Source organism: Lagenorhynchus albirostris, chromosome 17, assembly GCF_949774975.1.
Source record: "Lagenorhynchus albirostris chromosome 17, mLagAlb1.1, whole genome shotgun sequence".
Taxonomy (NCBI): domain Eukaryota; kingdom Metazoa; phylum Chordata; class Mammalia; order Artiodactyla; family Delphinidae; genus Lagenorhynchus; species Lagenorhynchus albirostris.
Genome location: NC_083111.1, coordinates 81,368,311 through 81,381,821, shown reverse-complemented (window position 1 = coordinate 81,381,821; position 13,511 = coordinate 81,368,311). Strand labels below are relative to the sequence as shown.

Genomic DNA, 13,511 nt, shown 5'->3' with positions numbered 1-13,511 from the left:
CACAACATTCCACCCCTTTGTCTTCATGGGTTGCTTCCTTTATAAAAATCCTTTTCCTATCATTTTAGAGGGAAGGGAGATGAGGCAAATATTGTTGGGTTTAACCAGGGGTGTCTGTATTTCATGTCAAACTCTCCCAGGATGGAGAAGAGACCTGCCTAGTTGGGGAAGACACCTTGCTGCCTCAGGCAGGCTGAAGTTGCTAAGCTGACAACTTCAGGGCCTGAGCCTCACGGAATGAGGGTCTTGGGACTGGGTGGGCATGCAGCAAACGTCCAGGGCAGTTCAACACCAGGGATGGACACCTGGAGCCTTTAAAAAACAGTTCAGAACTAAGGGGACTCTGAGTGCATACCCTTCCCACGGGATTGGTTCAGAAGCCTGTCTCTTGGGTTGCACTTCTACCGACTGTATGTCAGTGACTCTACGACGCCATCAGTGCGAAAGATGCACTGTTTTATGGATCAGTAGGAAAGAGAAAATGCGACCATTAGGTGACAGCACACCATGCATTGGTAGGCGCATTCGGAGATATTATGATGCAAAGACGCATCTCGAAATCTGAGTCCGAAATACAGCGATTCTTTGTCACTGCTTTTAACCGCAGCCCTGGAGAGGATCGGGCCGTCTGTGACCTGCCTCGGGTTTTCCTGCAAAGCAGGCAGAAAACCGAGCAGAGGCCGGAGGGCGGCACGGGACGAAGCGAGGGGTGGGACTGGGACGCACGGAGGCCGGCGGAGGGCGGGGCTGGCGGCGAGCGGAGGCCGGGCGGCAGCGCGCGCGCCCCCGACACCCCCTGGCCCCGCCCCTTCTACCCGCCCCTCCCGGAGCGTTAACTGTTTCTCCCCTCACCGGAAGCGCGCTCCTTTTTCCTTCCACGTCGCCGGGGGGGAAAAGGCCTTAATCGCGAGAGTTCCGTCCTCTTGAGAGTTTCTCCGCCGGCACCCAGATCGCGCGAGACCGCGGGAGGAGCCGAAGCGTGCGGCGCGCGCGCGGCGGCCGCGACGGGCGCAAGATGGCGACGGCGACCATAGCTCTAGTAAGTGAGCACCCCGTGACCGCGGGCCGCCGCTCAGATGGCCGGGAGCGGGTTGTCGGCCCGGCCAGGGCGCCGAGGGTCCCCTGGGGATGTGGCGATCGCTCCGGGGCCCCGCGCGAGCTCCCGCGTCCTTTGGTCGCGCGAGGCGGGGGCGGGGCGGGCGCGAGGCGGGGGCCGGCCTGCGGCCGCAGCTTCCGGCCCGCAGATTGCAGCTTCCGGGGGCCGGCGCGGGAGGGCCTGGCACGGTGGGGACCCGGGACGCAGTTGGGGGCCGTGCCGCGCCCCGAGGCGGGTCCCTTCGCGGTGAGGCCGGTCGGGCCCCGGCGGCGGTCGTCCCCTTCTGTCGACGGGGTGCGCCTGTGTCCCCGACTTGAAGGCGGGGCTCCTGGGAACCGTGGCGTTTCTCCTCCCGCTAGTGTGAAAGGGGCCATTGGGCGTGCGGGGGTCTGTAGGAAGCGATCGGGCCTGGTGAGGAGGGAGGCCTTGGCTTCTTGCGTACACAGCTGTGAATTTGCTCTTCGCTGATGCTCAGCGGGGAAGAGGTTTCCAGCCAACAGGGACTCCGTCCTGCTAGCCCCACTCAGGAAGGGAAGACGTGGTCTCTCATTGCATGTTTCCTGAGCGATCACATTGTCCCAAGCGCTGTGCGAGGACTTGAGGGAACAGTGGGGAACCAGAGGCAGTCTTGCCCTTTTCCGGGGTCTGGTGGGCACTGGAGACCAGTTCCCACCCAGGGTGCGTGAAGTGCTAGGGGGGTGCGGGCACATAGAGGAAGGAACCCCTCCTGCCCTGCTTAGTGGTCTCATCCTTCAGCCACATGGAGCAGTTAGCATAGATGGACAACCCCTCCTCACACAGCACTTCCGTGGTGAAATCTCCTTTCACTCTTCTTCCTCTCAGGCTTGTGCGACTGACTCCCCTCTGGGACCCTTCACACGGTACATCCCTTTCTTTACCTGCCACTCTCCCCCGACCTGTACTCAGACTGATGTGGTGAGGTGTGTCTAAGAAGGCAGCATTTGCAGGTAGATGGAGGCTGGACTGATAGGGGAGATATCTCAGGGTCAGGGGGTGTACTTAGACTGCCTTGGCCATGCTCTCAGCTGGGGGCTGATGCCCAGAGAGGGGGCCGAACCTGTTGCACTGGGGAAGAAACTGACCCCCAGTGAGAGAGAGGCCCCAGGCTATGAGGGGGGCCCAGTGTGTGACTGTCAGGCCTAGCTAACTTCACTGTCTTCTTTCTGCCATGAGCCGCTTCCTGTTGAAGCCACGAGAGCAACTACCTTTGTGAGAGAGACGTTAGAAAAGAGGTGAAGGTGGAGGCTTGGAGGCCACCAAAACTGGGAAGGTGTAGGAGCAGGAGAGGCCAGTGAGAGTCACGTCCCCAGGTGTCCACAGACCTGCGTCAACACCATGCCTCAGCCTTGCTCGGGGGGACTGAGCTCTGCTGTGGCACAGGGCCAGACACAGGTGGTGTCATAGTAGAGGTGGATAGGGGCACTGAGTCTAAACCCTGTAAGCTGGGGTTTTCAATAAGGGTCTTCACTGACCGTCTGACTCCTTTCAAGAGGTTAATACGTGTATGCTAATAGGTGTATGTAAACTGTAGAGGCCCAGGCTTACCTCATCAGCTTGTGGGAGTGAAGTCCAGCTTGTGGTCCAACACATTCCTTTTCCTACCTTTTGAATGGATAGGTTTCTAGAAGGGTTACCTGTTTCTCTGCAGTCCTTTTGGGGCATATTGAGAGCTTGGTCTCTGTCTTCCGGTCCATGCATGCTGAGCAGTGCTGGTTTGCTGTCCAAAGCTGTGGCTTCAGCTCTTGTGGGAGGTGGAGTGGAATGGCACGTGATCTCTTGAGGAAGGACCCAGGAAGATACAGAAGCGCCTCTTCTGACGTGGGTGTGCCTTCCACCTGGCGGCTGCAGAAACGGGCCGTAGCCCCTTCCTCTGACACTTGGACTCACTCCCACTTGGGACCATCATCCTTGGGTTCCATCTGGCAGGAGCACTGGGACCCTCCCCCCTCCCCAGGGGCACAGTTGCTTTTTTGCTCTTTCTGTGGGTCCCAGCCTGCATGTCAGTTCCCAGAGAGGCCTTCCCTGCGTGCTGGGGCCCAGCGTGCCCCGTAGTCCCGCTCTTCCCACCCTGTGCTTGATGTTCTTCTTAGCACTTGTTAACTACAGAAATGATCTCACGTAGGTGCTGGTTGCCATGCCTCTTGTCTTGTTTTGCTGCATCTGCAGTGCCCTGCACAGAGCCTGGCCATGCAGTGGACAGCATGGCACCGTGTCAAGGGGACTGAACGGAAGGAAGGCAGTGTCCTGCAGTGGCCCTGCTGTGGCCACTTGACTCTGGGTGCTGTGATAGTACTAATAACCCTTGAAACCTATGGATTGCTTGCCACGTGCACATGGATTGCCTTAAGCACTTTGTGTGGAGCCACTCACTGAATCTTCCTGCCGGCCCCAGGAGACAGGCCTGATGGGCCTGAAGCCTGGAGATGTTAAGTAATTACGTAACTTTCCTTTTCTTCTAGTAGAAATAATCCTTTTGCTCTGGGCTGTTGATCATTGACAGTGCTGGGGTTTGGGGCCCAGAATCATGGGGCAGCACTGCACCCCACCCCACCATACACACACACGTGCCAGAGGGGGATTCGCACCCCTCAAGGCACTGCTGCCTGGTGGGGGGCGGGGTGGGGGGCTTTGTGACTGCAGGGCATGCTTCCTTCATTGCCAGAGGATGACAGCATAGGGCTAGCTGTAATGATAAATGACAGTTTCCTTTAAGCTCTCTTAGCATCTGCTTAGAACAGAACCCTAGGCTCAGTGGGACTGGAAACTTTGTTTCTGCCATGAATAGGTAGGAGGTAGGATGTCCTTCCTAGAGTTCTTGGTGAACTGAATTTTCCTGGGAAGTCTCTTCTGAGCTGGGTTCTGATCTCAGCACTGTCCTGGTTCCTTTGTTGGCTGTTACAGTAATTTGGGGGAGTGGTTTATAAGTGTGCCCTCAAGCTGACTCTGTTCGCAGGGGTCTAAAGGTTGGATCGTATCCCCAGACCTGAAGTGATCTCTTGCTGCGGGTCTTCTTAAGAGGCAGCCTCTGCTCTGGGTGTGTTCTGGGGGCTGCCAGGGAACTTGGGGCAAAGCCAGACTCTAACCCTGTCCCCAGATGCCATGTGCCCACTGGGTGGGACCTGTGTCAGCAGGTCCCCCCTTTCCTTTGTCTGTCTCTGGGGCACAGTTTCTAAGCAGCAGTGGTGCCGAGTTCAGAGGGGTTCCAGGGAGGCAGCAAGGCTGGGTCGGCCACAGCTTCTGTGCCCGCTGGCCACGTCTCCAGTGCAGTCAGGTTTGTGCTGCTGTCTCTCCTTTGAGGCTGGAACTCCTGAGACATGCTCTGGCCACGTTGGCCCAGCCTTTGGCTTTGTTTGTGCACGGACCCTTGAGGGTGGGCATGGCTGTCGCCTGTGTTCAAGATACCTGTGGGTCTCGTCCTTGATCTGGGAGCGGGTTCCTGCTGTGTGGCATCTGAGAAGGTGGGGAAGTCTCAGGGCGCCTCCACTAAGACCCTCTCCCCTGTGATGTTGCCCACCTCCTGCCCTTGGCCTGCCACCCTTCTAAGCCGGGTCGGCAGCTTCTCCTTCCATTGGGCTGGCTCTGCATGGCAGTGCTTCTCGGCCCCTCTAGGCATGGCCAAGCTCTCATCTGCCCTGAGTTAGACAGCCCTGGACAGTTTGCTGGGGGAGGGAGGCTTATACATGCAGACACCCTGCCCGGCCCTGCCACTCAGAGGGCAGCCCTCCTCGGAGCTGTCTTCAGGAGGGGCCTGGGACCTGCCCCAGGGGCTTTTTGGCCAGAGACTGTTGAAGGCATTGGGGCTGACGCTGAGCTGTGGGCTGGCCCAGGCATGTGGACAGGGTGCTGAAGAGGTGCCTCTGTCTGCCTCAGGAGGGAGACGGCCATCTGCGCTCCTTGTCATCTTGTCCTGCCCGGCCTGGCCCAGCCTACCAGTAGGAAAGGAAGTGATCTTTAGGACCTCAGCTGTGTGGCCAGAGGGCAGCTCTCGACCCACTCCTGCCTTCTGTTGGGCTGGGGCAGAAGCATAGCTCAGCTCTCTACCCTGTCTCTTTCTGGGGACTCGTTGCCAGCTCGGGGCTGCCACAGATTTGCTCTGGTTTCTGCCAGGCCAGCCCCTTGTGCTGGGCTCTGGGCAGCTGCAGGTGTGCTGGAGGAGTGGGCAGGGTGAGGTGCAGGGAGGCAGTGTCAGGAGTGTCCAGGGGCCATGTCACAGCTGGCTCCTTCCTGGGCCCCTGCCGGCCTCCCTTCCTGGTCCGTGCGGAGCTCAGCTCTTAACCAGGAAAGACGAGAGAGGGCCTGGGTGGCTGGGTCTTGTGGACGTCCGTCACATCATCTCCTTCCTGCCTGCAGCAGGTCAATGGCCAGCAAGGAGGGGGGTCCGAGCCGGCGGCGGCGGCGGCGGCGGCGGCGGCGGCGGCAGTGGCGGCAGCGGGAGACAAATGGAAACCTTCACAGGTACTGACCTTAAGCATCCTCGCCCTCAGGCCCGCCTGCCCGCCCGCCCGCCCGCCCGCCCGCCTGCCTTCGCGTCCCTGGGCCCAGAGAGACCTGGCAGGGGGTGGGGCGGGAGGAGCCCGAGGGACTCTTCTCTGTCCTGCCCTCTCGCTCGCCACCCAGCCTCCAGCCTGGCTGTAGCCGCCTCCTCCCTGCCTCTACTTGGCGTCCTCCCTGCTTCTGTGGTGGGTTGAAGCCTCATGTGTCTTCAGACACCAGGCAGATGGTGGCTGTGGTCAGGTGGGGTGTGAACCTCAGCCGGTGGGAGCCCTTCACGTCGGTGTCATACAGAAGGGCAAACGTGTTGTTCCCGAATGTGCAGGGTATTGCTAAGAGCCAGAGATACAGTTTCACTTCAGATCTCTGACTTAAGTAAAACGTGAAAGCAGAACCGTGTGTAAGTCAAAGTCCAAGTCTGGCGGCCTCGGGGCAGGGCTTCAGGGTAGGCGTGGGAGATCTTGGCCAGTTCTGGTCGCAGAGCCGGTGGGAGTGTGGGAGGGGGAGCCGGGTAAGAAGGTTCTTCACGCTTCTCCACGGCAGCGCCTGCGTCCAGAGTGTTGGGGGGCTGTTCGGCTGGGCCCCCAGCACGCTGGGGGGAGGGCCATGGCACGCAGCCTGGACCCTAGGAAGTTACGGGGGCTGAAGCTGGTGGGCCCCTCTAGCCAGCCCTCCCCGACCCTGGCTGGCTGTCTAGCCAGCCATTGGCTGGTAGAAGGCCTTTTTGTTTATCAAGACAAAGAGGAGATTGAAAAGTTTCTAAGGGGCTGAAAGGGGGTAGCATTGGTTACCATGGTGACAGCCTGCTCTGGAGTCATAGCCCCAGGCTCTCGGGCCTCTCTCGCACTAAGGAGAACTGGGCCTGGAGCCAGCGGGAAGGACAGCCTCGCAGGGGCCAGACTGGGTCGCCAGGGGAGGGGCTTCCAGGGCTTCCTGCCCTTTGACCCTGTGCTGGAAACCCCACACTCCAGCTGGTCAGGATGGTGGTTCTTGGGGTTTGGGTCATCCAGCCCCTTCCTGCCCCCTTTGTACCTCTGTCCTTGCTCGTCACTCCTGTGCTGGCGACCTGCCTCTCTTCTCTGCTGTCCCTCCCGAGGCTTCATGCTGGGTGCTGCAGATACCCGCTCTGGAGCGCTTGCTGGCCACCCAGTAACTGGTGGATAGGCAGGTGTGTTCTAACTCCCGACACACGTGCTCTTCTGGGTCTGGTGGCCGTGCTTCTCTTCCAGCTTACACAACTGTTTTCTTCCCCCTGCAAACAGCTTAGAAATGAGTTTTGGTAGAGGGCATGTAAACAGTCCTAGTAGCATCCACTGTGGTCTGCAGCAGGCTGGGACACCGCCACCGCCACCAAAGCGTCTCCTCCTCCCTGTGCTCGCCTAGGGTGCTGGTGGGTGTCCACTTCTGTCCCCCTGTGGCTGGCCTGCTTCTGGCCTCTCTTGCCAGGGTGCCTATGCACAGCCCAGGGAGGAGTTTGGTGGAGGTGGGTTGGAGCCCTCCTTGGGGCTGCCGTGGTCTGGGAGAACAACTCCGGGCTCTCCGGGCGGTGTGCACAGTGTGCAGGGATGGGTTACCGCCTGGAGCTGTGCTGGGAGGGAGCCCTTGCCCATACTTGCTCTTTGAGTGGCCCCTGGATCTCGTCCCGAGCAGGGAAGCCGAGTCTGTGGCCGTGGCTGGGGCCATGAGGAAGTGTGGGTGCCAGGCGGTCCGGGAGTGAGGAGTCCCAGGACCTCCAGCGAGCCCTGGCCCCCTCCCCTTGTCTTAGAGGACAGCTGAGGCTGGCTCTCTTGTGCAGCATGGGACGGGGGTTCTGGGGTCAGGCATGCCACGAGGGCTGGGCCCTCTCACTACTTGTACCTGTCTGGGTGACTCCTGCAAGCCTGGGTCCTGCAGCTGCTCTGGGTTGGCCAAGGGCCCCCAAGGTGTCTGTCTGCCTCGGTGTGTGTCCTCCCGGTGGATCCTGGAGGAGACCGGCCTGGGACAGGCATAGGGGTGTCAGGTGGGCAGACCCACGTCCAGGCTAGGTGGGAGACAGTCTGTGTGAGGACGTGTCTGCCCCTGGGAGCGGGCTGAGCTGCAGGCCACGTGCGGTTGTCGGGGAAGGAGGTGGGGTGGGCTCCTGGGGCCGTGTGAGGGAGGTCTTGAACTTGTCCTTAATGCCTTCCCTGCTCCCCATCACCAGGGGACAGACTCCATCAAGATGGAGAACGGGCAGAGCACAGCCGCAAAGCTGGGACTGCCTCCCCTGACGCCTGAGCAGCAAGAGGCCCTCCAGAAGGTGAGAGCGTGTGTCCTGCCCGGGGCGCTGCGGCAGGGGGAAGCCGCTGGCGGGGGAAGGCCCATCTCCCCGCAGGCCAGGCCCCCCAGTGCTCCTCAACACCTTCTCTCGCAGGCCAAGAAGTACGCCATGGAGCAGAGCATCAAGAGCGTGCTGGTGAAGCAGACCATCGCCCACCAGCAGCAGCAGCTCACGAACCTGCAGGTGAGCTGCCCTCCCCGCCCCTCCACCGCCTCCTCTGCCTTCTCTTCCTCCTCTTGTGCCTGCGGCTGTCCCCGCAAGGTGTCGTGCTGCTCGGTTTCTCAAGGACTCCTTGGGACGCCCGGGTTCCTCCCTGGGGCACGAGTGGCCCAGCCTGACCCACGCCCCCCCCAACCCTCCTCTGCGCCCCACCGCCCCTCCCGAATCGGCTCCTCTTCTTGGACTTCAGACTGTGGCCCTGAGCCCGTGTGCCCCCAGGCGGCATGGCTGGTGTTGCAGCCCCTAGGAATGTTCCTCCCCACCCCCATGGCCTCGGATAAGAGCAGTCGGGCCCCCCTGCAGGGAGTTCAGTCCTCGGCTTGGGGCCCAGGACTGAGAGGACAGGCTGGGGACGCCTCCACGGGGCCCTGCTCTAGGCCTGTGGCCAAAGGCTGCCTCGGCTCTGGGGAAGAGGACAGGGTGAGGCTGACAGGTGCCTGGGCCTCGAGCCCCCCCCCCACCGCCCCCTGCCCCCCTCCCCCTCAGATGTTCACGCTGCCAGGAGATGCCCTGGCTCTTCACTGTGCTCCATCCGTTCCTCCCCTCCCCCTTCCCTCCCCCTCCCTCCTCCTCCTCCCCCTCCTCCTTCTCCTCCTTCTCCTCCTTCCCCCTTCCTTCTGCCCCGCCAGCCAGGCTGCGGGGCGGGGCACCTGGGGCTCTGAGGCCCCCCTGGGCAGGTGCCGGCAGCTGGCCTCTTGGCCGGCAGTGTGGGAAGGCAGGCGGGCCTCCTGGCAGGGCGGGGACTCCGGGCCTTGCCGCTGTCTGCGTGAGGTGTGACGAGAGCGGAGACTGCTCGGCTCCAACAGACTGAACTCTGTCTTTACTGTCTTTCAGATGGCAGCAGTGACAATGGGCTTTGGAGATCCTCTCTCACCTTTGCAATCGGTCAATAGACATGCTCACTTCTTCCGGGGCTCATGTCCTTAGTCAGGGCTAGAGGGGGGCAGTGCGGCCCGCGTGCTGGGGACCTTGCTCCCCGTAGCCGGCCCTGCCCGCCAGCTCGGGACAAGCGCAACAGAGCGCCAGGCGTGGCGGGGCCAGTGGTGTGGGGGGCACCCACCCCGGGACCGCCCCTGGGGAGGCCTACATCTGCTCTGAGGGCCCGCCTTAAAACTAACCGGCCAGGTAACTGCGGAGGGCAGCCGGCCAGGAGGGTAGCCGCCCACGCCAGGCCCGCCTGCACCCATGCCGCCTGCACACACGGGGTGCACCGCCGGGCCTCCAGCTCCGCCGGTCTCCAGGCTGCTCGGGCTCCTGGCTTGGGGTCAGGCCCCCGAGGAGAGAAGGGTCTTAACTCATGGCCCCATCAAACCCTGGAGGGAGGACGGATGGATGGGGTGGGGGGCTGGGGGGACCCAAGCAAATGAGAGAGGGAAGCACGAGGACTGGGCCTCGGGCCTGGCTGTCAGCAAGGGGCGGAGGCCACGCGGCCAGGGGACAGGCAGAGGCGGCGGCCACAGCCCTGGCTGCTATCAGCAGGAGTCTGGGAAGGAGAAGCCCCTCCATCCCCCAGAGGCAGGCTGAGGAGGAGGCCAGGCCCCTCTGGGGAGTCCGAGGGGGAAACGTGGCCTTCTCTGGGGGTCGCCCCTGGGCGTGCCGCTCTCGCAGGGGAGTCGTAGTCCTGACCTCGAGGACCGGGCGGTCCCTGTGTCCTCTCTAGGAAGCGTGTGTCTGTGGGGACAGGTCGGGGGGGCTTCTGGCATGCCTGCTGTGGGGGCCACACTGAAGAGGAGACGAGCTCCTACCTTGGAGAACTTTGACCTGAGGGGCAGCTGGTCTTATGTCTGGGGCGCCTGGTGCGAGAGGGGACATAATTGTACTTTTGGGGGGGTCCTTGGTCTCAGCAGGGAGCCTGAGGCCTGTTTGTTGAGAGTATAGTTTGAGGAGGGGAGTCCCATTTGTGGGGGGAGTTCTAGTCCGGGGGAGATGTGGACCTTATTTGTAGGCCCCTTTTTGAGGGACGGGGGGCCCGGCCTGTTCTAGGCCAATTGATGTATCTAAAAGAAGCTGGCCTCTGGTTATGGGGAACCTCGTGAGGGTGTGGGGCTCCCCTGTTGAGGGGCTAGAGCCAGGGCCCCGTCTCCTTTGCCTGCCCTGGGCCTGTGGTCTCCTCCCTGGGCCCAGCTCCTCCCAGTGGCCCATGGCGTGTGGCTCTAGGACCCTCCCTACCAGGCATGTCATATGTGAGGTGGCAGGGTGGGAACTGTCTCCTTGAGGGAATGGGGAGGTCCCTCGGCACAACTGCCATGCTCGCCCCAGCATAGAGGCGGTGTGTCTGCCCAAGCAGAGCCCAGGGGCTTCTCCTTTTGGCGGCTCTGCCACCTCTTGATGTTCCCGGGGAGTAGCAGCCCTTTTTTGTGAGGGTGCAGGCTCTGGGGCCCTGCGCGAGCGGCTGCTGTTCGTCTTCTCTCCAGGGAGCCCCTGTCTGGGCTCCTCCCCTCCTCCCCGGGGTCTCTTCTGGGCGGTAGCTGCCCTGTCTTCTGTCCCCTCTCTCGCCTCCACACCAGTGGGTCCCTGCAGCCTGGCGGCTCTCCCTTCCCTCTCTGTCGGAGTGCACGGCCAGGACCCTGGGAGGACCTCTCAGCCCACCTGGGTGCCCGGCCCCAAACTGGAGGGCTTGCGGCCCTGCCTTGCGACCACCTGTCAGCTTCGCTGTCAGTCTGCCCGGGACCTGGGTGGGCCGGGGTGCGTTCGTTTCCTGCCTCCAGGCCTGCCTTTCCTTCCTGGGGGTGGGGTCCTGCCGACCCCCACCACCCTGACTGCAGGGGCTGAGCCTGTACCACGCTGCCGTGTGGGGAGCCCTCCCCAAGCGGAGCTGGGTGGGTGGGCCAGGAGGGGAATGGGCTGCCCAGCCTCCCACCACCCCCTCACAAGCCAGTGGCTCTCTCTCCCCTTGTGTCCTGCTCCAGATGGCAGCTCAGCGACAGCGGGCACTAGCCATCATGTGCCGGGTCTACGTGGGCTCCATCTACTACGAGCTGGGGGAGGACACCATTCGCCAGGCCTTTGCCCCCTTTGGACCCATCAAGAGCATTGACATGTCCTGGGACTCCGTCACCATGAAGCACAAGGTGAGGTTCCATCTTCCCTGCCTCGCCCCACCCCCGGGCTCTCCAGGCCTAACAGCGTGTTCCTGCGTCCAGGGCTTTGCATTTGTGGAGTACGAGGTCCCAGAGGCCGCCCAGCTGGCCTTGGAGCAGATGAACTCCGTGATGCTGGGAGGCAGGAACATCAAGGTGAGGCCGGGGGTGGACCTCGGGGTCAGCACGTGGCACGGGTGTGCGGTGTTCAGTCCCCCCGAGATGCAGAGCAGCCCCTCCAGGAGCCTGCAGCGACCCGGCCTAGGCTGACTGGGCACTCTTCATCCCTGCCTCTCCCCCAGGTGGGCAGACCCAGCAACATAGGGCAGGCCCAGCCCATCATAGACCAGCTGGCCGAGGAGGCGCGAGCCTTCAACCGCATCTACGTGGCTTCTGTGCACCAGGACCTCTCGGACGACGACATCAAGAGTGTGTTTGAGGCCTTCGGCAAGATCAAATCTTGCACACTGGCTCGGGACCCCACGACTGGCAAGCACAAGGGCTATGGCTTCATCGGTGAGCTTGGGGAGGCGGGGTGGCGGTGAAGCCCACCCGACACGGTGGCCGGCGCTCACTGCCACTCCTGCTCTGCAGAATATGAGAAGGCCCAGTCGTCCCAGGATGCCGTGTCTTCCATGAACCTTTTTGACCTGGGTGGCCAGTACTTGCGGGTGGGCAAGGCTGTCACCCCCCCTATGCCCCTGCTTACACCTGCCACACCTGGAGGCCTCCCGCCTGCTGCTGCTGTGGCCGCAGCTGCAGCCACAGCCAAGATTACGGCTCAGGTAAGGGCAGGTGGGATTGTGTGGGCTTGGTGGTGGGCACCAGGCCCCGATCCTGTGCGGACTGGCTCTTTGGTCTTGAGTGGAGGCGGCCAGACCGGGGACTAAGCACAGTGGCCTTGGTTGCAGGAAGCAGTGGCTGGAGCAGCGGTACTGGGTACTCTAGCCACACCTGGACTGGTGTCCCCTGCCCTGACCCTGGCCCAGCCCCTGGGGGCTCTACCCCAGGCTGTCATGGCTGCCCAGGCCCCGGGAGTTATCACAGGTGAGCCTGGGTGGGTCGAGGTTTCCCTCCTTCCCCTGCCCCCTCCTCTGGGCTTGATGCCTTCAGCTGCCCTTAATGAGCTTCCTTAGTCCCCTGTGCCCCGGGCAGTTCAGCCATGCTCAGCGGTGCTGTGCTCCTTCCTGGGAATGGTGGAGGCGGGGGGAGTGACTGCTGGACCTGGTGGGTTTGCTGCAGGTGTGACCCCGGCCCGGCCTCCCATTCCGGTCACCATCCCCTCTGTGGGAGTGGTGAACCCCATCCTGGCCAGCCCTCCGACACTCGGTCTCCTGGAGCCCAAGAAAGAGAAGGAGGAGGAGGAGCTGTTCCCTGAGTCCGAGAGACCAGAGATGCTGAGTGAGCAGGAGCACATGAGCATCTCTGGCAGCAGCGCCCGCCACATGGTGATGCAGAAGCTCCTCCGCAAGCAGGAGGTGGGCAGCCGGGGCCGGTGGGGCGGGGTGGGGTGGGGCGGGGTGGTGCCGCCAGCCACAGCTCTCAGCTGTCCCCCCCCCCACAGTCCACAGTGATGGTTCTGCGCAACATGGTGGACCCCAAGGACATCGATGACGACCTGGAGGGGGAGGTGACCGAGGAGTGTGGCAAGTTTGGTGCTGTCAACCGTGTGATCATCTACCAGGAGAAGCAGGGCGAGGAGGAGGATGCAGAGATCATTGTCAAGATTTTTGTGGAGTTTTCCGTAGCCTCTGAGACTCACAAGGCCATCCAGGCCCTCAACGGGCGCTGGTTTGCTGGCCGCAAGGTGGTGGCTGAAGTGTATGACCAGGAGCGTTTTGATAACAGTGACCTCTCCGCGTGACCTTAGACCCATTCCCTGGACTTGCACTTTCTCCTTGTTTCCTCCGGGTTTTATAGAGAGATTCGGTGGTATCTCGGGCCCAGCCGCCCAGCCTGTGGATAAAGGTGCAGATGCTGCTGGCCCTGAACGTTCCTGTCTGACAGTGGTCTTGTGCTTATTGGGTCCCGTTGGGGCGCGGGCGCGGCTCAGGGCAAGCACCCGGGCCGTGCGGAGGCACTGGGCCTTGGCGGCCGAGACCTCAGCGCCGGGAGGAGGGCATTCGCCGGGGTCAGCGGGGGCTGCTTGGTTACTTGGTACCCGCATGGGGCCGCGGAGGAACGTGGGGGTGGCTTTCCTGCTCTGTGGGGCTCCACTGTCACCTGCGCAGGAAGTGCTGCGAGAAGGCTGGCCCAGAGCCCCTGAAGTCCCGGGACACGTTTAGTCTGTCAGGCAAATGAGCGC

At 62.3% G+C, this 13,511-nt stretch overlaps 1 protein-coding gene and 1 long non-coding RNA gene across 7 annotated transcripts; one reads left to right on the top strand and one right to left on the bottom strand.

Annotated features, from left to right (window-relative positions):
* Positions 1-894: 894 nt before the first annotated feature.
* PUF60 (poly(U) binding splicing factor 60) lies at positions 895-13,197 on the top strand. Of its 6 annotated transcripts, none has more exons than XM_060128422.1 (12): positions 895-1,039; positions 5,468-5,572; positions 7,791-7,886; positions 8,001-8,090; positions 8,961-9,011; positions 11,036-11,197; positions 11,270-11,362; positions 11,509-11,722; positions 11,801-11,991; positions 12,118-12,253; positions 12,449-12,684; positions 12,771-13,197. In XM_060128422.1, exons 1-12 carry the CDS (start codon positions 1,016-1,018, stop codon positions 13,068-13,070), a joined length of 1,698 nt encoding a protein of 565 aa, XP_059984405.1. In that variant the 5' UTR covers positions 895-1,015; the 3' UTR covers positions 13,071-13,197. The 6 variants fall into 6 exon arrangements, with proteins under 6 accessions (XP_059984405.1, XP_059984407.1, XP_059984409.1 ...); XM_060128423.1 differs by having other exon boundaries at positions 1,001-1,039; positions 5,471-5,572; XM_060128424.1 differs by lacking the exon at positions 8,961-9,011 and having other exon boundaries at positions 896-1,039.
* Positions 5,689-8,090, bottom strand: LOC132508322 (uncharacterized). The gene is made up of 3 exons (XR_009536524.1): positions 7,466-8,090; positions 6,641-6,860; positions 5,689-6,233 (listed from the first exon to the last, which is right to left on the bottom strand). It is a non-coding gene; the product is annotated as an uncharacterized LOC132508322 (long non-coding RNA).
* Positions 13,198-13,511: the final 314 nt, after the last annotated feature.